This window comes from Eubalaena glacialis, chromosome 13 (genome assembly GCF_028564815.1).
Source record: "Eubalaena glacialis isolate mEubGla1 chromosome 13, mEubGla1.1.hap2.+ XY, whole genome shotgun sequence".
Classification (NCBI taxonomy): domain Eukaryota; kingdom Metazoa; phylum Chordata; class Mammalia; order Artiodactyla; family Balaenidae; genus Eubalaena; species Eubalaena glacialis.
This window is the reverse complement of record NC_083728.1, coordinates 94,529,036-94,550,398: the sequence shown is the minus strand read 5'-3', so window position 1 is coordinate 94,550,398 and position 21,363 is coordinate 94,529,036. Positions and strand designations below refer to the sequence as shown.

The following is a 21,363-nucleotide window of genomic DNA, read 5'->3' as shown; positions in this document are numbered from 1 at the left end:
GCGCAGCCTCTCTCTTGCCCCCACTCCAGCCTCTCAAGTTGAGGAGGACCTTTTCCTGAAGTTACGTGTGACGCCTCAAATGGATATGACAACTTGAAGCAATTTGTAATAACTTTCTGAGGGTTTGATTTAACAGTTTTTAGTGTCATATCTGATAAGTTTATGATGAATTTGATTCTGAAAATATTTTTATAATATAAAATAAAACACGGAAATGTTCTTAAGCCCATTTACTTTACTCAGATACCCCTGGTTACCGTGGATTTCCAGATCCTTAGCCCGGTGGTCTGCTGTCCTGAGCGGGGGCTGTTCTCCCACTGCCTACTGGACGTGCCCCCAGCGTCTCTACCTCCTCCTGCGGATAAACTACTTGAGGGGTTTGGAGCTCCCTTCTCCGCCACAGCAGGGCCTGCCCAGGGCCTCCAGGGTGCAGGCCGTCCTCTAGCGCGCACGCTCACGAAGGCCCTTTGGTTGAAGCCAGGCCCGAGGTTCTCTTGCAGCCCCACCTTCTGTACCTTGGGCTGCAGTTCTTCTGTTGGCCTGCTTTGTTCCCTGTGGAACAGGACAAACGTGCCCCGTGGCCTCTCCCTCCCTCTCTCACCTTCCTCCTTCCTGTCGGGTTGTGAGCTCACCTCCTGGAGGTGTGGAGTCCTCACTGTGTGGTGGCCCCAGCTGCTGGACTGTCTGTAGGATCCCCGCCCCCAAGGAGGCACAGAACAGGTTCTCGACTCACGTTTCTGGATTTGGAAAACTTGCTGACAGCACAGAAGGATCTGTGTTTTTTTGTTTGTTTTTTGTTTTTTTTTTAAAATCAGGATCTGTGTTTTGGTTTAAGATAATTACGTGGAAGGGTAATGGAGTGGCTTTTCTGTGTACTAGTTTGTCTCTGGGTTTATGATGAATTAAATGCGAAGTGCGCTGGTGGCTCAGTCACTGGCTTTTCCTTTTCTCCTTATGTTGATTCATTCAGTGACCTACTGGGATCTCGGATTAAATATCACGTAGTGGTCACTATCTCATTAACTGCTTTATCAGGCAGTGTCTACTAGTAAATGGTTATGATTTTCTAACAACGTTGACCTCCTTCCCTGTAGGTGGGGAGTCTCGTGAATTTAGCACGTCCTCACGCACTTCCCAGGGCCGGGTGTAGCCGTGAACACCAGGCAGCTGGGGGATTCATTTCACATGTGCTGTGATCAGAGCAAATGTAGGGGTGTCAGTTGTTGAGCAAGTTGGGTGCCAGCTTGCTTTTGCTCTGTCGGAAAGGCTTCACATAGTGATGGCTGTTTTTTTCGTTTTTTAAAAAAATATTTTATTTATTTATTTATTTTGGCTGCGCCGGGTCTTAGTTGCGGCATGCGGGGTCTTTGTTGCAGCATGCAGACTCTTAGTTGTGGCATGTGCTCTTTTTAAAAATTCACACTAGGTTGCACGTTCTGTTTGTTATTTGTTTGTTTTAAAAGTGGTGCGGTAAGCGGTGTTTATGACGAGGTTTTTCCCTTCTAGTTCAAGTTATTCTTCTGATGCTCTGGACTTCGAGACTGAGCACAGATTGGACCCTGTATTTGATTCTCCGAGAATGTCCCGCCGCAGTTTGCGCCTGGTCACCACAGCCCGTGCCGCTGAGGATGGCCCCACTGGGGACAGAGCGGCCAGGTGAGCGAAAACAGTTAAAGCCAAACACATGAGGTTTCGGTCTGTAAGACTTCACTCTTTCGAATTTACGGATATGTGTGTACACACACAACTGCACACATGGTCGTAGCTTTACTGTGAATGAGGCTGAAACCAGGGCTGGGGTGTGCGGGTTGTTTGGCGCTGGAGTAAAGAGGGACGCGGACACCCCTCCCGTCCGGGGCAAGTGTTCCCAGCTCATCTGCGTAGCGGGCCCCACCAGCGGTTAAGGGAGGAGCCCTACCCATCATCATGTGGCCCTGCTGGTGTCTGTGTTGTTAGTGCTTTAAGTCTGTTTATAAAATCTGTGAACTGAAAGATACACGTGTGAAGTTTAGATGTTTACCTGTATTTATGATTGTCCTGTTCACTTGATTTCTGAACTCTCCACGTGCCCATCACTTATTTGTGCCCAAGAAGGAGCAAAAGTGTGCAGAATCTTTGTACCATTTAGAGATAAAGAATAAAAGTAACAGCTTTCCTTTAACATCACTCATGTAAGAGTGACGAGTTTCCTGCGTGAGTGGTCGACTCTTGGGAGTGGGACGGTGGCTGTTGAGAGGTGACGGGACACTGGCCTGACAGCAAGGCTGGGCGCTGGTGTCTGTGGCGTCACCTCCCCATCTGTGGTTCACACTCACACACTGCACGCCCCGCAGCCACCTGGGGTTCATTTGCAGTGAGGTTCTTGGATATACTGGTTTGGGGTGTTCATGCAGGTATTGCTGTGGGAACCACGGCTGTAACAGGCTGGTTCTCTGTCCCCGGGCGATGCTGGGACCAGGTTTCCCGGTGCACCTGCTCATGGGGGCCTTCCTGTCTCTGCTCCCTGCCTTTTGCTCACTTCTCGCTCCCTCAGTGGGGAGGGTCTTCAAGGGCTTTGTCTCCATCCTTGTGGTGGATCCAGTACAGAAAGGATTTTGGTGACAGCCTCTCCTCGCTGTACTTGATGCAGTTCCGCCTTTACTAGTGACTGAGAAACAGTGCGGAATGTGCCTGTGGATGCAGTTCCTTGTTTTAAATGGTGGGGGGGACACTAAATTTATAAATCATATATTTTCAAAATATAGGTCATTTTTATTCTTAGGTTATTTTTAGTTTGAACCACTTTTGGGTCATGAGGCCCCAAATAATCTGAGAACTACTTTGTGTGTACAATTTTAGGACGAGTTCTTGAGCCCAGCTTAACAATTCCTTTTTTAGATTAACAGATATCTCATTACAGCAGAAAGGGCATAAGAGCACGTTGCCTTAACAGTAGTATATTCATTGTCAGGCAAAGATTTTGTGTTGGTAAAATGTAATCATTTGTATTTACTAGAAAAAGTCTGTGGACTTGTTCCTTTCTCCTTCCTTTTTAGACTAGCGAAACAGCGCAGCAGTGCACACAAGCCGGCATTTAGTATCAACCACACCTCGAGGAAGGTCCTGTCCTTGGCTGTCAGCCAGAGCGGCTCCAGTGCCATGCGGGCTGCGGCTTGTCTGCGGCCTCCTGTGCTGGACGAGTCTCTGATCCGCGAGCAGACCAAAGTGGACCACTTCTGGGGTGAGTCATCTCCAGTGATTTCTCCAGTTCTTCTGGGAAGAAGGGGCATCATGGCCGGGTTGTCCCTTTTCCCCTTACTGGGGGGAAGGAGCCCCAGGAAGTCTGGAGGCCTTCCTCTGGACTGAGATCGGAAATGCAGGGAAACTGCTTCCAGCTGCCGATCGTGTGTCGTGATGTGGAAGATGGAGTGGAGTGGTCAGGGCAGTCTGATTAACTCTGTGTGTCTAAATGCATGACTTTTGTGGGATGTTTAAGCAAAGTCATTGGTAAACTCACCAGCATGATTTCAAGTTCCAGACAGCAATTTTTGTCTCATTGGAAAGTATCTAGTATAGACGAATTGACACTAGGAAATGATGTGGCTTGTGACCTGGATTGACTAAGGCAGCAGCGTGACCCCAGTCCTCCCTGTGGAGGACTCGATGGCCGCAGGGGCCATGGCTTCGAGGGGCCGCAAAGCTGCTCGTGTCCACTTGATGTTCCGGCTGGCCCTTCTGAGAAGATTCAAAGATTAGATTCGTTCCAGAAATCTTATGTGCTGATTTGGGAAGCCCTGGAGTTCGTATTCTGTTTTGCTCACTAGCAGAGTAGCTCCCGGGCAGCAGAGGAGGCGAGTGTGCTGGTGCTGAGGTTCCTGCCTGTTCTTCTGTGCGCAGCATGGGTGTGTGTGTGTAGACAGTGTGGGAGTGCGTGAGAACAGAGTGTGTGGGGAGGTATTTTCTCCAGAGATGTGCTTTCACCTGGAATTGAAAGCAAGCATCTGCATATACCTGGAGAAATTTCTGTTAATTCTAGGCGTTGTAGGAAGTCAATCTTGACCAGTGCCATGATGCTGATTTATTAACCATTGTAACCTTTACTTTTGAGTTTGTGTATTTTGTTCTCTTTTGATAATTTGAGCTCAACAGCAAAAATATGTGTGTGTTTTTTAGGTCTTGACGATGACGGAGAGCTTAAAGGTAATTCTGTCCTTTTCTTCCCCACATTTTTCAAGATGGAGGTTTTAGTTAGGTGTTTGCAGATTGTAATAAGCGGGTTCCCTCTCCTTTTTGCAAACTTCAGGTGGGAATAAAGCTGCCATTCAGGGAAACGGCGATGTGGCCGCAGGGGCCGTAGAAGCAGCGGGGAGCAACGGCTACACCTGCAGCGACTGCAACCTCCTTTCCGAGCGCAAAGGCGCGCTCACCGCGTACTCCGCTGCCCGTGGCCCGGCCTCAAGGATTTACTCGAGGGATAGGAGTCAAAAACGTAAGTCTTGCTCTTTTAAAAATTAGAAAAAGAGTTCGCGTCCAAATATTAGATATTTCCTTTTCTTTTTATCAACCTTGTCTTATAGGCCTCAGTGTCTGCACTGTTTCTACTGTAGACTCGAACTCAAAGTTATCCTTTAAAAGTTTAAGAGATGCACCAAAAATTACCTCTGTTCCTCCTCTCTCAACTTACATTTGATGTGGTTGGTCTTTTTGTACCTGGGAGTGTTTGGAATTCCATAAATTTGAACTTGGAGTAAGCAGGAGAAACCTCGTCCTGAACTGGACCTGTGGGCTGTGCGGTCACGTGCAGACGCTCCTTCTTTTCCTGGGAGCGCAGACTCCAGGCGCCCAGGGAGTCAGGGTGGGAGGCGGTGATGCTCGAGGCAGGGACGTGTTCTCTCTGGTCTCTGTTGTGGGTGAGAGTCCGTGACCGCAGGGGCAGCTCACCAGGAGTGTGTGGGTTCTGGGGGGCACATGGCACACCAGCCTTGTCTGGGAGGGTGGCAGGCATGATGGAAGGTCTCACGGGGCAACCTTGGCCCCACTGACCGGCAGAGGAGGCCCTTGGGACCCCGGTGCGCCTGCTTGACCACAGAGGGCCCGGGCCTGGCCATGTTCCCAGCTCTGATCAACACCTGGGCCAGACTGAGTCGGCCTCGCTGCTGGGCCCCTTGGGAGAGCACAGCTACAGAGGCCCTTCTGGGGGCCACCGTGTGACCAAGGTGCCCCTCCAGGCTCGGGGCTCCGCGGCTGCTGTGATCACTGTTCGCCTTAAGGGAACACATAGGGAGGCTGGGAGCCCTCGACTTGAAACATGTGTCGCCTTGTTTCCAAGCCCTTGGTACCTCGTCTGTTTAGTCTGAGCACTGGACCGCTTGGCAGAGCCAGAGGACATGCTCAGGCGGGTGGACAGGGTCTGGACGGGACAGTGCAGGAGGGCAGGGCGCTGTCTGTCCGCTCCCTGTGTTCCTGGCTGTGCCCTGCGCACGAGGGTGCCCAGTTCATACTTCTCAAATGATGATTTTGACATATGAAGGATGGTACCTGGACTGACAGTTATTTCTATTTTGGCATCTCATCCTTGTGGCTAGACCTTCTGGTTTTGGCTGCTGTAGCGTTACCGACCTCCTTAGCGTTAGTAGAGCAGTGTGGGAACACAGTGAGGGGAAGGGGGTGGCAGAATCAATATGAGGGTTTCCTCTGTAGCAGTTTCTGGATCGTGTGGGTGCTGTGGAGACCAGCATCGCTGAGCACTCACTCTGCCCCCGCGCTCTGTACCCATGACCTCACTGACCCTCACAGCAGCCCCGCTGGACGGTTGTCACCCTCATTGTACAGACCGGTAAACTGAGGTTCAGCCAGCTTCAGACACTTGCTGGTAAGTGATGGAGCTTGGACCTGGCCCCAGGCATCTCGCCTGCAGGGCGCCCTCCCCGAGATGCTGTGTCCTCTGAGTGCTCTCCCAGGGCTGGGACTCCGTACCTGACGTGCCGTGTGTCGGGTTTTGAGGCTGCATTTTGAAGTGTGCCGTTGCTGAGTTGAGCATAACACCCTTGTCAGGGTAAAAGCACGTTCCACAAACGGTACCTGGTGGAGTCGTGGTGCTCACAGGTTGCCGCCTGTCTGTGGCAGTGTCTGCTGCTCTCCCCCAGCTACGTCTGCGTCACCAACAATGCAGCCACTTGTTCTGACAGCATGGAGGATGGTGGGCCTGAGCCCAGCTGTGCGGTTGCTGTGTCTTCAGAGGGAAGGTCAGCCGTGGTAGCTTTGGTGGCAGCTTCTGGAAACTCATCCCACTTCCTGCTTAAATCGGTCTTGAGTATTTTGGCGGAGGAAACAAGTTACTATACTGTTATTTGCTTTGGGCTTCTATTCTTATCATGCCCCTTGCTCTTTTAGATTATAGCAGTGGTTTGTAGAGCCAATGCTAATTTATTACCTTTGAAAAAATTTGTTTCTAATTATTTGAGTAAAACATTTATCAAAGAACTTTTGAAAACCACAGAGGTGTGCAAGGAAGAAAATTAAAATCCCCCGTAACCTACACCCAGAGGCTTTTCACTCTTATTGCGTGGTTGAGGTCACACCGCATGAATTTGTTACATGAGCGTATTTACTCAAAATGTGGGTAACTCTTCACAATCATAAGTTAACCCCCACTCCACATTTCCTTTCTTTTTGTTCTTTTTCTTACATTCTCATTGTGAAATCTTTAAACCTTTAAATTTATCTATTTATTTAATAGATGAATTAAGTCTCCCCTTGTCCCTCCCCAGTCCCTGTCTGGTTTCCCTTTTGGAGGGAGCTGCAGCTAATCCTGTTCATTGTGGGTTCTCCTGCCTTTTTAATGAGGTGAAAGTCATATAACATGAAATCAACCAACTATTTTAAAGCGTACAGTCCACTGGCATTTCGCAGTGTTGTGTAAGCACCACCTGAATTTTGCTTTCATGTTCCTACCGAAACATAGAGTGTGTTTTTGTCTTTACTTCAAATACATGGTTTTGCAATTTTTTTCATTTTAAATGGTAATTGCGATGAACTTCATTCTTTTTGATGCCTGTCTAATATTGCATTTATGGTTGTATCGAAATTTGTTTAGTCAGTGTCTAGGTGGACATTCAGGCTTTCTTGTTTGTACACTTTTAAAAGCAGTGTTTTCTTTGGGTGTATTTGTGTATGTGCACAAATCTTCGGGGTAGGCAGGCCAGAAGTAGCATAGGTACATTAAACATCATTCATCCCGCCTGAGCCACGTAGTTTCTGATTCTGAAACCTTTTGAGGTTCAGGTTGAGTGCGTTGTTGACAAAACGTGATTTTCTGGGCCACATCAGAAAGGCTTTAAAAGCCTTCCATGTGTTTTCCCTGGGACATCGAACAGTGCTCAACAAAGCAAGACGCTGATAGGACGCGTGCAGATGAACAGATTCAGTACTCCTGTGAGGATTGGCATCTGTGTGAGAAACCTGTAGGGACTGGAGACCCGGGAGACCCGGCTCTGCCAAAAGGCGCTCCTACGTGGGCCGGTGCGCCTCGGGCCTCCCTGGCCCCTGGGATAACCGCACAGAAGGACCCAGGGAATTGGAATCTGAAAACACACACTTCTGTGTTTTTTCTCTTGCCTAAGGCAATGCTTGCGTCCCCCAGTAGAAGGTGTAAACTAACTTAGAAAAGATAGGTCTGAATGAATGAATGAATGAGTGTATGAAAAGTCATTCCTTTGAAACTTCGTCAGTCGTCTTGGTTGCTTTGAGCAGAATTTTGCTAATTGAATCAGCCTCAGTCTTTAGAGAAGTAAGGACGGAAACGTCTGCTGCTTCCGGGAGAGGGACAGGCCAACTTGGCTGACTTCGGGGTGGGACGGCTGTGACTGCCGAGCAGCTAAGGCTGAAGTGGACGGCGTGACACGGCTGCGGCTCGGCCTCTGAGCTGAGCAGCTGAACTACTGACCGGCTTTAAGGGGGAGCAGCTCCGACGGAGCCCGTCCTCCTGAAGAAACCACAATTATTTTTAAACCACAAATATATTTTATAAAGTGTTCCACCCAGCAGCTTCTAAATAAATACTGATCACTGCTGAGAAAAGAAGATTTTGTACAATTTCAGTTTAAATAGATTCTTCCAATTGACTTCCCAAAAGACTGACCAGGATTGCCCTCCCCCTATGGCCACGTGAGGGTCCCCATTCCATGTACTCTTGCTAAATAAGTTTATATTTTTGTTCTTTTAAAATGTTGCCGATTTGATGAATGAAAAATGGATTTTAGTGTCGCTGATGGTCAGTGAGACAGATCCTGCATTACCTCTTCATGAATTTTTCTGTTTTTGTCCGACCTCTGTATAAAGTTCACGCTGCGGTGTAAAACAAAGAAGAGTGTGAGTGGGGTAACACAAGAGTTGGCCCTGACACTCGGTGGCTCCTGGCCCCAGGTTTACATTTGTTTTGGTTCAGGGCTCCAATTCACAGATAGCCTACTCCTTTATTCAGGCTATCTGGGGGGGAAAAAGCTCTGATTTTATTTCTTCTAAATCACTCCAGCTCAGACCTCTCCAGTCCCCGCTGGCCTCACGCATGTACCCTAAACTCAGGGAGCCGAGCCAGGGGTGAGTGGATGGGCTGGGTATCTGCGCTTTGGGCACGCCGGCAAGCAGCCCCGTCTGCAGGCCGTCCCGTGGAGCCACTGTGCGGGAACAAGCCTCACACCTCAGCTGCCACTCAGTGAAGAAACTTTTTTTTAAACAACTTTATTGGAGTATAACTGCTTTACAACGTTGTGTTAGTTCCTGCCGTATAACAGAGTGAATCAGTTATACGTATACATATATCCCTATATCCCCTCCCTCTTGCGTCTCCCTCCCACCCTCCCTATCCCACCCCTCTAGGTGGTCACAAAGCACCGAGCTGATCTCCCTGTGCTATGCGGCTGCTTCCCACTAGCTGTCTGTTTTACATTTGGTAGTGTAGGTATGTCCATGCCACTCTGTCACTTCGTCCCAGTTTACCCTTCCCCCTCCCCGTGTCCTCAAGTCCATTCTCTGTGTCTGCGCCTTTATTCCTGTCCTGCCCCTAGGTTCTTCAAAACCTTTTATTTTCTTAGATTCCATAGATATGTGTTAGCATATGGTATTTGTTTTTCTCTTTCTGACTTACTTTACTCTGTATGACAGACTCTAGGTTCATCCACCTCGCTACAAATAACTCAGTTTCTAAAAATTCTTTTTTAAGAATAAAAATTTCTAGCCACTGTGATTTGCAGACTGTCACCCTGCACATTGTGGGTTATAGAGGTCGCGCTGTCTGTCCTGATGCTCCAGGTGCTGAGGAAAAGGAGCCGAGGATGGCCAGGCAACTTTGACAAGACGTTCCATAGTTTACTGAGCCTCAGGTGGCCATGTCGGGTGTCTCTGTGTACCCTGCTGCACGTGCTGTAGCGGACGTCTTTGAAGGGGCTGCTTCTCGCTGACAGGCCTTCTCGAGGCTGGGAACACAGTGGGATTGCTGGGCCGGAGGTCAGGGAAGAGAAGTCGTTTGCCAATTTCTAAAGATGGTAGCATGTGTGTAAACAGCATTGGGGTGAAGTGACCTCAGATTGGATGTTTTATGGAAGACGGCCTGTGGGAGAGATGTGGTGCTGCTGGAGCTTCAGGATGGGGCTGGTTTGCAACTCGGCCCGAGCGTGTGTCTCTGGTGTCCATTTAAAAAAGTGGGTTCCAGGGAATTCCCTGGCCGTCCAGTGGTTAAGACTCCGCGCTTTCACTGCCCGGGCTTAGGTTCAGTCCCTGGTTGGGGAGCTAAGACCCTGCAAGCCGCGAGGCACAGCCGAAAAAAAAGTGGGTTCCACTTTGCCCAAAGTAAGTAATCGGGCTCTGACATAGCAGGGAGCGCGTGCTGCGGGAGGAGTAACTGTGTTCACGGTTTCTCACTAGGCCGCGCCGCTCGCTGCAGGGATAGCATCTTGTCGCTGGTCACGCGCACCTCGGCGTCCTTTCCTTCGTTCTTAGTTCAGCTCTTCCAAGTGGCTTTAATGAAGCTCAATTATGAATCAGAGAATTACAAATTGAAAAGTTATGAATCAAAAGATCGTGAATCAAAAAGCTGTGAGTCAAAAAGCCATGAATCAAAAGGTATTTAAATACTTTCTTCCTCCTTTTTCCACCAAATAGAGCTTTCAAGGTGGAGAAAACACTCTTCCCCGCGTGGCGCTTCGCTCACGCCCTCTCCTCGCATCGTTCGCGGCCTCTCGCTTTCGCGGCCTTGCTGTGCATCTCTCTCCCTGTTCTCTGTGCAGTTCTGGATGTTTCCTGGAAGTTGATCAGGGTTTAAACATTAAATAAAAAGTTAATACACTCATCTTTTTATTCTTATGACCTTTTTTAAAGCAAAAAATTTATCTGACTGGCATTTAGAATGATGTTTCAAAAATGTTTGAAGCGGGCCCATCCCATGTGGTGGTCAGGGCATGCCCCGGGCAGGCGGGACTTGACGACGTTTCCTGAGCGAGGCGGTTACCTCGCCCCCGGCCTGCACGCCCCCGGCCACTCTGCAGAGCCCCTGCCCCGGGCTCAGGCCCCTCTCGCCTGTGTTGCAGCTCATTCCAGTCACTGTGGGAGGATGAATATGAGAGAGCCCCTCGGCGAGGACGGCCACCTCCGTGCAAACGGGGCGTCGCTGTGTAAGTATGGCTCGGCCGCACCTGTGCCATCCTTTCAGGCCGTCCTGGGGCCCCGCTGGTTAGGACGGGGCCAGGGCTCTCGCTGCCCCCCTTCACACCAGGAGCCTACAGCCACCAGGGGGCACTGGCTGGGATTTTGGTTTTTCATAATTGAGTTTCCTAGTTTTTTCAAACTGCCGTTGCTGCGCACCGTTGAGATTGACAGGGTTTGCGTGTTCATCTGTCCAATTAACTGCTTGTCCCACCCCACAGGCGATGACTGTAAGGGGAGGAAGCACCTGGAAACACGCACCGCCACCCGCTCGCAGCCCTCAAGGCCAGGAGGGCTGGCAGGGACCGTGGGGCTCGCCTTGTCCCATGCAGGTTGTCTCTCGCGCTTTTGTGTTTTGTTTCTGTCGTGTTTTCACAAATGCTCCTTGTTCATTGTTTATTTGTGTTTGGAATTCAGGTGTTCAGGAAAATAATAACTGTCTTAAAATATGGAGAATATTGCTCTTGAAAAGCTTCTTTGTACGTGTATTTAGTATAAATTAAGCGTATGGAAAGCAACGTGTTTGAGGTGAAATGAACGGTTTAGAAGAAGCTGTGTCCTGCATGGGGTACGGTTGGCCCGCGCCCGGCAAACGGGCCGCGTCCTGAGCCTGTGCAGCCGGCGTGCTATGGAGAAATCCAGTTTGCACCTGTCAGTGTCTTGCCGAAGGGTGCCTTTATAGCAGCTTTCTTTAAAAGCTTAACTTCAAAATTTGTTGTCTCTTAACTGTTAATTAATAAGCATAAAGCAATGGATTTTTTTTAAAAATCCTCTTACACCATGTTTCTTTGCATGTGAGCCGTGTTGGAATTGCTTAATGTTTTCAGGAGTCAACACGCAAATGCTGTTGTGGGTGTATTACTTCCAGCGGTCACTCTTAAAAAATGAAAACAATTGATTTCACGAGCAGTTTTCTGCTTTATATAATGTGTGACGTTCGGTATAAAGTTTATTGTGTTTTATTTTGTCATCCAGTGGGACTACCGGTTATAATTCCAGAATACTTTTTCACCGGGCTGTAGGAAGATTTTCATCTTGCTGTTTGAGTAACCCTTGTCTCACCCAGAGCATGTTAACTGCTGGTGTCCATGGAATCTTACTTGCTTTAAACGATTGTGCTGTCTTTCCAATACCCATTCTGCCAGCAGCAGCTGTGCACACGTGCAGGGCAGCTGCCAGCCAGCCCCCGCGGGTTTATAGGAAACGTCTGCATTTTACGTCCTACGTGTCTACAGGCAGAAGCGAGTGAAAACTGTTCAGACACAGAGCAGGGTTTTCATAAGTTAGTTTCAGTATCTTGCTTGGACTTCAAGTAGTCGATTGTTTTTCTTGAGGAGAGACTCTTGACTGGTGCGAGAGGATTTTGGTACAGTGCCACACGGTGGGTGTCTCTTGCCGCGTCGGGACTGTGGGGCTGGTGTTTGAAGGTGCCCCTCCCGCCCACATCTTCTCCGGCACAGGTCACTTCTCGGTGCAGGCGCTGCGCGAGGTCGGAGCCACGGGAGGGTTTGTGTCCAGGACGGTGTCATCGGTGCTGTGGTTGGCGCTGGCCGCTCCAGGTGGTTATTTTGGCTTTCCGTGTTAGCGTTCGCTCCTAGGCTGTTGGCAGTTAAGCACCTGCAGTAAACTGTTCACCTAACCAAGTAAACATTTCATTTTCGGTTTACATGCTTTGATCCTTGATGTAACGTGTTCCATCCTTTATTACTTAGCAGTGCTAACATACTGTGCTTTTGGCTGCATGGCATTCATTGTTTCTCCAGTGTATTGGGTGCTGTTGTAAGTCTAGCTGCTTGGTTTTACTGTACTTGAGAACGCATGGGTTTGTTGTTTACTCTTTTGTATCTTGTCTTGTGTATGACATATTGCTTTGTGGCTTACTTACGTTCCTGTGTTTGAGTTGTGGATATTCCTGCTGTGATGACTAAGCATCGTCCTAATATACTTCATCCCTAACTTCATCTTAATATACTTTCAAAGCATCTGTTAGTATATTTCCTTACGCTGCTAGCTTGGCCTTCACAAAACCAGTCCATTAGGAGTTTGGTTTTCCTAAGAACGTTTCCTTAGAATGTTTGGTGTTTTCTCTTTCAGGGAAGGCAGCATCTGAAGTATTCTGGTGGCTTGGGATTGGATGGTACCAGTTTGTTACTTTGGTTTCTTGGCTGAATGTGTTTCTTCTTACAAGGTAAGGAAACTGATATCACGTCAGCTTGGTGTTTTAAAGAACTGATTTTGTGCTAATTTCGTGGTATCATTTGATTTAATCATTTTATATTTTGCAAAGTGCTTTCATATTCTTAATTTTTCAAACCACTCCTGTGAGAAAGGAAAGGCAGGTGTCATCCTTGAAGAAAACCGGAGTGTGCAGAGTTTAAGTGACATGTCCAAGATTACACAGCCGGGAGGGTGTGCTCGGGACTAGACCTGGACCCTCTGGTGCACTTGCCCCAGCACCAGGTTGCCTCAGTGGGTCGATGACCAAGATCCTTGAGTGCCCTCCTGTGCTCCCAGCCCGGCGCGTTGGCAGTTACTGACCTGCTGGGTTGTTCACGTGGGCCTGGGAGACAGCACCGTGTGGCCAGGTTTTCCTTCAAGCAGCCACTTACCTTGTGGATAAAACTAACTGCGTTTCTCAGCCTGTGGACTTCCACTTTAAATTAGGGAGGGGGTATTCTGTATAAAATTATCTAGAGCGGTCATACAGAATGGTGAGCCCTGCCTTTTACTTTTTCCAAGTTAAATGTTTTTCTTTTTATTCCTAGGTGCCTTCGAAATATTTGCAAGTTTTTAATCTTGCTCATTCCACTATTACTTTTACTAGGTAAGTAAAATTTTACTTTGTTACCTAAGATGACTAATATGTATACATGCATATATATGTAAATCAGTGAAAGAATTGAACATTTAAGTACACCTTTTGAAAAGCACTGTATGTACATGTGTATACAGTTGCTTTTTCTCTCCTTCAAGGTGCAAGTATTTCATTATGGGGCCAGGGTGATGTCCTTTCACTCCTGCCTGTGTTAAACTGGATGCACAGCCACAGAGCACAGGGGGTGGATGACCCCAGGACCACGCTCACACCCGACACTTCCCACCCGAACCAGCCTCTGCAGGTAATCAGTTAGGATGCGCTCTTCCCTGGCGTTGCCAATCTGTGTTCTCCAGCGTAAGTTTCCATACTACTTGTAAACTACAAGGTAGTTCAGTTGGGCACTCTGTTTTAGAAAATATTTTAAAATGTCAAATAAGGATGTCTTACAGCTCCTTAAATGTTCCGAAACAATTCAAGTAATGCATACAGGCACACCTCAGAGATACTGCGTGTTCAGCTCCAGTATCACACGAATTTTTTGGCTTCCTGGTGCATATAAAAGTTATCTTTACACTGTACTGTAGTCTGTTAAGTGTGCAATAGCATTACGTCTAAAAAAATAATGTACAGGCCTTTACTGAAAATACTTCATTGCTAAAAAATGCTAACCATCATCTGAGCCTTTAATGAGTTGTAGTCTTTTGGCTGGCGGAGGGTTTGAAATATTTTGAGAATTACCAAAGTGTGACACAGAGACACAGAGTGAGCAGATGCTGCTGGGAAGATGCGAGGACAGACTCACTGGACGCAGGGTCCCCACGGACCTTCATTTGTGAACAATGCAGTAGAGCGAGGTGTGCCTGTATTTCAAGCGGTCTCATTATTTAGTTCATTTTCATTAAAAAAAAGTTTTCATTACTTTGGAAAATATAGAAAGCATAAAGAAGAAAATAAAAACCACCCATGGTCTGCCACGTAAAGGAAATCACTAATGACGAACATTTTCATGTCTTTTCCTTTGGGGGGTGTGTGTGTGTTGTAGTTGACGTTTTACTGTAACGCTCTGTTTCGTTGTTTCGACTTATCCTGTACTGTACTCTCCTTTGCCAGGTTGACCTTCTCATTTGTGTCACCTTTGGAACCTCTTACTGTTTCAGGTTGGCGATGAGGTTTTCCACTGGCATCGGATGAGTGACGTGGAAAGGCAGGTGGCTGCATTGTCGGGACGGTGTCACAGCCATGACAGGAAGCTTGGAGAGTTGTCAACCTTGCTCCAGAAACTGCAGGCGCGGGTGGACCGGGCACATGGCCGCAATGAGGGGGTGTCGCCCCCAGTGAGGAGCGTGGTGAGGGCAGCATCTAAGGGGGCTGGCACCGGTGGGCTGTCGGGCTCCCAGGTGATGCCACCTTGGAGTTCTTGGGTGTTGTGTTTTCCTTTTGGGGACAAGGAATAGGAGGGCCCTGCAGTGAGAGGTGGCCGCATGGATGGCAGTGTGGGTTCCTGGCCTGCAGTGGCGGGGAGCTGCGGTAGGTGCCCCCAGAGGAGATGCCACGTCTGAGGCCAGGGTAGGGGGTGGGGTGCACTCTGGGAGCAGGCAGGGTTGGGGAAGGGGGTGGAGGCACGTGGGTGATGCCCAAGAGTGAGGTCAGGCTGCGGCGGGACAGACGGGTGTCCCTAGCCTGCGTTTTAATTGATGAATGGATTGAACACAATTCGATGAAATTTTTCTGGCACTGAACTGAAAAGCTCACATTTGTGATTTAAAATATCTCAAGATCATGAAATAGTTGAGTAACTACTATTCCTTATGAAACCGTAGGCCTGTATATACGTGTCTCATTTATTTGGTTCTCAAGGAAAGGCTTGTCAGTCCATTTTCCTCAAAACTGATGTTTATTTTCTTAAGTTCCACAATGATTTAATTTAGGTATTTTGGATTGAAATCTTTAAAATAGGCATTGCCCCTTGTCTCCACAAATGCTTTTCCCTGATCCTGTTTTCTCAGCAAAGAGCCCACTACCCACCCAACTGTTGGCACTCCAACCGGAGGGGACCCTCCACCCCTGATCACGCATGTCTCGTTGGCCTGCGGACCCCTCAGGGCTCCCCGTGGCCCCACCGTGCTCTCGAGCAGCCTGGCTCTGCCTGGCTTCGCCGGAGCCTGCCTCGACTTGTCTCGGGGTGCGTGCCCCTTGCTGGCTGTTTCCTGACTGGGCTCAGTGTTCCCACCCTCCTGCTCACCTGTCCCGGCATCAGCGTGCGCCCCTGTCTGTAGCTGTTGCTGGCTTAATCCACTGTGTTCTCACACCTGTTGGGGGCAGAATGTGTGAATCTTCTCGATTCTGGTCGGGTCCCTGTAACGTGCTGACAAGCGCTGGGATCCCAAAGTTACTAGGCGTGTTCCACCTTCTCTGCGTGGCCCCCGGGTGCCTGCTTGGGGTTCTCACATCCAAAGGCCACCTGGCGTCCTGCGTTGATTCCTCACTAGTTGCTTATTTTTGGCTTCTCAGCCGTAGAACTGAGATGATTTCAGTGAGATCCAGTTAACACCGTTAGGAGTGTTCTGTTCCTCATTTTAAAATGAGATTCGAGATGTGATGAGCTGAGTGCAGATTTAGCTCATCCTTCCCACGCTGTCCTCCACCACTTACCCCTATTCAGGTATGCTTGTGACGGTGACCCTGGCAGACTGAAGCTTGGTTCTGCGGCTGCCACACACTGGTGGTCAACGTGCTACCTGTTATCCTTCCCTGAGCGGCTGGCACAGGTTTATCCCACGTGTGTCTCCAGGAGAGTGGGCCGCCTGCTGCATGTGGCTGTGCGAGTTTAAAGTAATTAACACTTAGGGACTTCCCTGGCGGTCTGGTGCTTAGGACTCGGCGCTTTCACTGCCGTGGCCCGGGTTCAATCCCTGGTCCGGGAACTGAGATCCCACAAGCCCCGAGGCACGGCCCCCCCCCAAAAAAAAAATTAACACTGAGTAACATTTAGCTTCTCTTTCAGTTGCCCCAGCCACACATCAGGTGCTCCGGGGCACATGTGGCCGCCGTGCTGGGCAGAGGCCGTCCCGCTGTGCCCAGGACCGGCGGGCTGTACAGTAGGAGGCCCGGCCTGGCCGTGAGGACGTGCAGCCGAGTCCAGCGGCTGACCCTCCCGCATCCCAGTGCCCTGGGGTCATCCTCCCAGTGGCCCTTCATCCCTTAGCTTTGTTTTACCTGATTTGTCATCTTATATTTTTATAAGTCATTGTGGTTATATTTTGGAATGAGATGGGGTATAAATCAGTGAATGAAACTCCTGTAATAAGAGTATGTGATGACTTCCTGTTTTTCTCTCTGACTGGATTTTAGTTGTTGAGAATGTGCAAGCGTTCTTTGCTGGTGGTGGCGTCTCCTGTATGGATGTCCTCTGATTATATAACTGGCAGAGATTTTTCTAGACCTTCCCAGGGAGTGTATCTGGTAACCTTACTACAGATTTACCTTCTAAGAATTGCTGAAGAAATGGGTGGGAATATGCTGGACGAAGACTGTTTTCAAAGTTACTTACGTTGAGAAAACATTATCCTCTCTCTGGCTGCTGTGCTGATCACTTCTGTCCCTGAGCCGGGGAGGAACTTGCCTGCTTGGCCGCCTGATCTGAGCTTTCATCTCCTGATCAGCACTGTTCTGAGAGCTCTAGCACCGGTTCTGATGACCGTTGAGATGTCACACATTTTATACGAATATGAAAGATCAAGAGGGAGTGAGTGGGCCCTTGGTGGTTGTGCTGTAAGTCTCTGGGTACAGCGGGTGCCTAGGGAGTGTGTGTTGAATGAATGGTAATTGCTCTGCTGTCCATGCAGGTGTTTTTGGTAATTACCAGTCTTCTTAACGAATATTCTCCTGTGACTAGAAAAGCTGTTTGTGCCTTTTATCTTAGGGCAGGTTTCAGAGGCGGAGATGAGGACGTCACTGAGGTCACCCCCATGGGATGCTGTGTCCAGCTGTGACCACACAGTCTCTGGCTGTTGTTGTGCTGTGTAGAAACAGCACGGCCTGACTGGCCAGGTTTGGGCTTATTTGTTGCTTAACTTTCTCTACCATTTGTTCATTCATTTTCCTTTTCAAGACCGACTATGTGACTCTCCGCCAAGAATATGAATTGCGCATCTCCGACCTGGAAGATATTCTTGGAAAACTGACAGAAAGATCTGAGGTATTCACGCTCTTGACCTTTCACTCACAGCCCCAGCACCGTGATTTCCTTGATAAGCGTCAGCTGCAGTTACTGTGCTCGGTCCCCAGCCTTCACAGCGCTTCCTTTAGGGTGTTTGCTGCCATCCTTATAAAACGAAAGGGAAATATTTCTTTTTTTTAAATTTAAAAATTTTTTCTATTTATTTATTTTTATTTTTGGCCGCGTTGGGTCTTCGTTGCTATGCGCGGGCTTTCTGTAGCTGCGGTGAGCAGGGGCTACTCTTCGTTGTGGTGCGCGGGCTTCTCACTGCAGTGGCTTCTCTTGCTGTGGAGCACGGGCTCTAGGCGTGCGGGCTCAGTAGTTGTGGCACGCGGACTTCAGTAGTTGTGGCTCATGGGCTCTAGAGTGCAGGCTCAGTAGTTGTGGCGCACGGGCTTAGCTGCTCCGCGGCATGTGGGATCTTCCCGGACCAGGGCTCGAACCCATGTGCCCTGTATTGGCAGGCGGATTCTCAACCACTGCGCCACCAGGGAAGTCCCCATTGTGTTGCTTTAATGTTTCGTAAGTGTGTCCAGCTCACTGGCTCCCAGGTGGGGGCGGTTCTCCTCGCTGTCACCCAGCCTCCACAGGGTGACAGTGTCTGTGGACAAGGGAGTGAAGGTTCACCCTGAACCTTTTGACAGAGGGATTTTCTGGTCAGAAACTCTAGTCTTGTCAGGTGTCGGGCAGGCGGAGGGAGGAGACGGGCATCTGCATGGACATGGGTGAGGAGTGGGGGCGCCGAGTGGGTGGCCTGGATCCCCTGATGGGCCTCAGGGGAGACACACCGCCCTCGGGAGCTCAGGACTGGCCGCTGCGTTGCTGACCGTGTCAGAGGTGGGCAGTTCAGTCCGTTCGTTGATTAGATGTTTCCAGGGTGCCTGAGGAAGAAGCGCGCCTCCGTGAGGAAGCTGGCGTTGGTCCTGTGCCGTGTCACCCGCCTCTGTCGAGTTACGGCCTACGTGGCCGCTGGGCCTCGGCTTGCGTGGGGCGGTGGGCGCCCGCGCCTGTGAACAGGCCGTGTTAATAAGTCATGCCTTCGTGTGTAAATCTGCCGTCTTTCTCCTTGTCCTGCCACGTTGAAAGCACTTACCAGAGGTGGTGGCAGCGCCGGCGACATCTGGCTTCCTGGCCTGCGTCCTGGTTACAGGAGCTGCTTATTTTGAAAATCCATCAAGCTGCTTTTTTGTATGACCTGTGCACCTCTCTAAGTATACATTGTGTGTCGTCTTTTAAAAGTCTGCTTTGAAAAGTAAACATCCCTCACCTGCCTGCCAACAGGCAGGTCTGGGCTTTAAATTAAGGGGGAAAAAATCCTAGATAAATATGTGTATTTCTATTTCTGTTTATATGTATATAGTCAAGTATATAATTTTATGGAAAGTTGGTATGTAACTTGTGTATTTAAAAGGATTGTTTCTCATACATTTTAGGCCATCCAGAAGGAATTAGAACAGACTGCGCTAAGAACAGTTAGGTAGGATAATTTCAAGTAAATTCCTCTGCTGTCTTCTGTGCTCCTCTCTGTCACGTGGGGCTGTGCCGTCCTTAGCAAGGGGCACTGTTTGCGCCTGGGATGACTGGGCTGTGTTGGTGGTAACAGTCCCAACTGTTGTCTTTCTGGGAGACCCTTCAGGGCACCTGAGGATGGAGGAGGGGTCGGGGAGCTTGTTATCATCCACCTCCATGCAGCACCAAAGGCAGCGGGGGCCCCCGGCTTTGCTCTGGGGAGACTCCCTGCCCGGATGTGCCGGGAGGGTCCTCAGGGCACAAGGAACGGGCCGTGAGCTCATGGCACAGCGTGGAGTGGGCTTCCTGCCTGGACCTCTGCTGGCTCTGCGGGCACCACAGTTCAACCCTGGTCCCCTGCTCGGCAGCCCCTCGAGGGGGCCAGACACCCGCCTTCTGAGCTGCGAGGCTCTCACCAAGGCTGGGCCTCCTCTGAGCCCTTTCTTTGTTGCTAAACAGCCCTGGTCCCTCAGCAGTTTCAGGGGGGTGGCGTTTGGTCCCTCGTACCCTGGTTGCTTTTCTTCCGCACATTTGTCAGCTTCCCTGAAGTCCCCTGGCAGCATGGAGCTTCTTCCTGTCTCAGAGCCGCTCACTGTTTTCACACCCTTGGTTTTGTCACCTGGGTTCTCTCCACCCCATTGTCTGAATAGGACACTGTTACCCTTTTGTTACTCCAGTCACTCCACTCACCGGCTCAGCGCTCAGCTCGGGAGAGAGCAGGTGATGAGCTTTACCTCTCGTCTTCCCGCTCTAGCTCCTGTGTGTTTCTGTGGATCCTATCGTGTGATTTGAGACCTCACCCACCCTCCTCTCAGGATGGGTATGAGTGTTAGCGCACTTTTAACGTTCCTTTAGAGCCTTTACTGAAGTCACGTGGATCCTGCAGTGTTTACCCCAGAGTGCACTCTTCGGAGATACGAACTGTTGGTGTCTCAACAACCATAACTACCTATAAACAACTATAAATATAATACCGTAATATTTCATAATGTACAGTACCTACATTAAAATAGAATTGTTAAAACCCTGAAGCCATATGTTTTTAGTTTTCTCTTTCCAGTAGCATGAAAAATTCATGTTTAATTTTATAGTGATTATCAGTAAACATTGTCACATTTCTGAAGTCTTTTTCAGAATTCTAAGGCGATAGGTACAGGTTTAAATATTAAATAGTATATGAGAGTCCCCACCACCACCCAGAGAAGCATAACCGCTGCTTGTGGCAGGTTTGGCTCCCGCCTGGGCAGGCGTGCGTGTCTGTGCGCGTGCGGACGTTGAGGTGGGAGCAGTCTCTGGGGCCTTGGCTTGAGACTTCTGTGCTGCGGAGGGACAGGGCGGTGTGTTGACAGCGACCTGCCCGGGGACACGGGCGCTTCCCCTGAATGTGCTGTCGGCAGGACTGAACCTGTCCTGTCGTCACTCCCCACCCCAGCAGAAGTGACGAGGAGCCGCGCCTCCTTGCCGTGGTCCAGCGTCTGGAGCAGGAGCTGGGGCGTCTGAAAGCAGACTTGTCCAGTTGGCAGCATCTGAAAACCAGCTGCGAGAAGGTGGATGCGACATATGAAAGAGTAAGTTTCCGCAGTCTTTATGTTTTGTTTTATCATAGAAAGTAAAAACACTTGAGTTGATATCTTTATTAAGTTAATTTCAACTTTCTTTAAAAATTTTATTTTACTATATTTGAAGTTTTTAACCATTTTGAATAAAATAATTAAAAATTCAGCTCCCCTCGAATTCCCGCCTCTCCAGTGACACGAGATGTCTTTCCTTCCTTTACGCACGCATGGCCAAGGGCTCACCTTTATTGGGGGCAGGGCCGTTTGTATGTCTTCTCACCAAAGTAGAGTCACGCTGCAGTTTCGTATCACATCCTCACGTCACGGACGTTGCTTCAGGCCTCTGTATCCATGTGCAGAAGAAGAAATCTAGACATTTATAGCTACGTGGAAATGAAAACACGGACATTGGAGTGGCACAGGTCATCCTAAGTCAAAGGCGGACGGTTGGTGGGGAGGAGGTCTCGCAGGCCCAGGGTGACAGTCTGCGGTGCAGGGAGCTACTGAGGCCGATGGGGCAGTGCAGCAGAGACGCGGCCCAGCCCGGCAGGCAACCCGTCTCCCTGAATGGGTTTGCAGGTCAC

At 49.4% G+C, this 21,363-nt stretch overlaps 1 protein-coding gene across 8 annotated transcripts in view; it reads left to right on the top strand.

The window, feature by feature from the left end:
* The window catches only part of SUN1 (Sad1 and UNC84 domain containing 1), a 52,678-nt gene that overhangs the window by 20,265 nt on the left and 11,050 nt on the right, over positions 1–21,363 (top strand). For 2 of the 8 annotated variants that reach the window (XM_061209117.1, XM_061209113.1), the window contains exons 3-17: positions 1,507–1,656; positions 3,036–3,220; positions 4,153–4,179; positions 4,283–4,468; positions 9,901–10,098; positions 10,563–10,646; positions 10,899–11,009; positions 12,138–12,236; positions 12,772–12,865; positions 13,443–13,501; positions 13,651–13,796; positions 14,653–14,841; positions 17,607–17,693; positions 19,148–19,191; positions 20,656–20,791. In XM_061209117.1, the coding sequence (XP_061065100.1) occupies positions 1,507–1,656; positions 3,036–3,220; positions 4,153–4,179; positions 4,283–4,468; positions 9,901–10,098; positions 10,563–10,646; positions 10,899–11,009; positions 12,138–12,236; positions 12,772–12,865; positions 13,443–13,501; positions 13,651–13,796; positions 14,653–14,841; positions 17,607–17,693; positions 19,148–19,191; positions 20,656–20,791 (1,795 nt within the window). The remainder of the gene's footprint in view (positions 1–1,506; positions 1,657–3,035; positions 3,221–4,152; positions 4,180–4,282; positions 4,469–9,900; positions 10,099–10,562; positions 10,647–10,898; positions 11,010–12,137; positions 12,237–12,771; positions 12,866–13,442; positions 13,502–13,650; positions 13,797–14,652; positions 14,842–17,606; positions 17,694–19,147; positions 19,192–20,655; positions 20,792–21,363) is intronic. The other 6 variants (XM_061209116.1, XM_061209114.1, XM_061209120.1 and 3 more) reach the window with 6 other exon arrangements.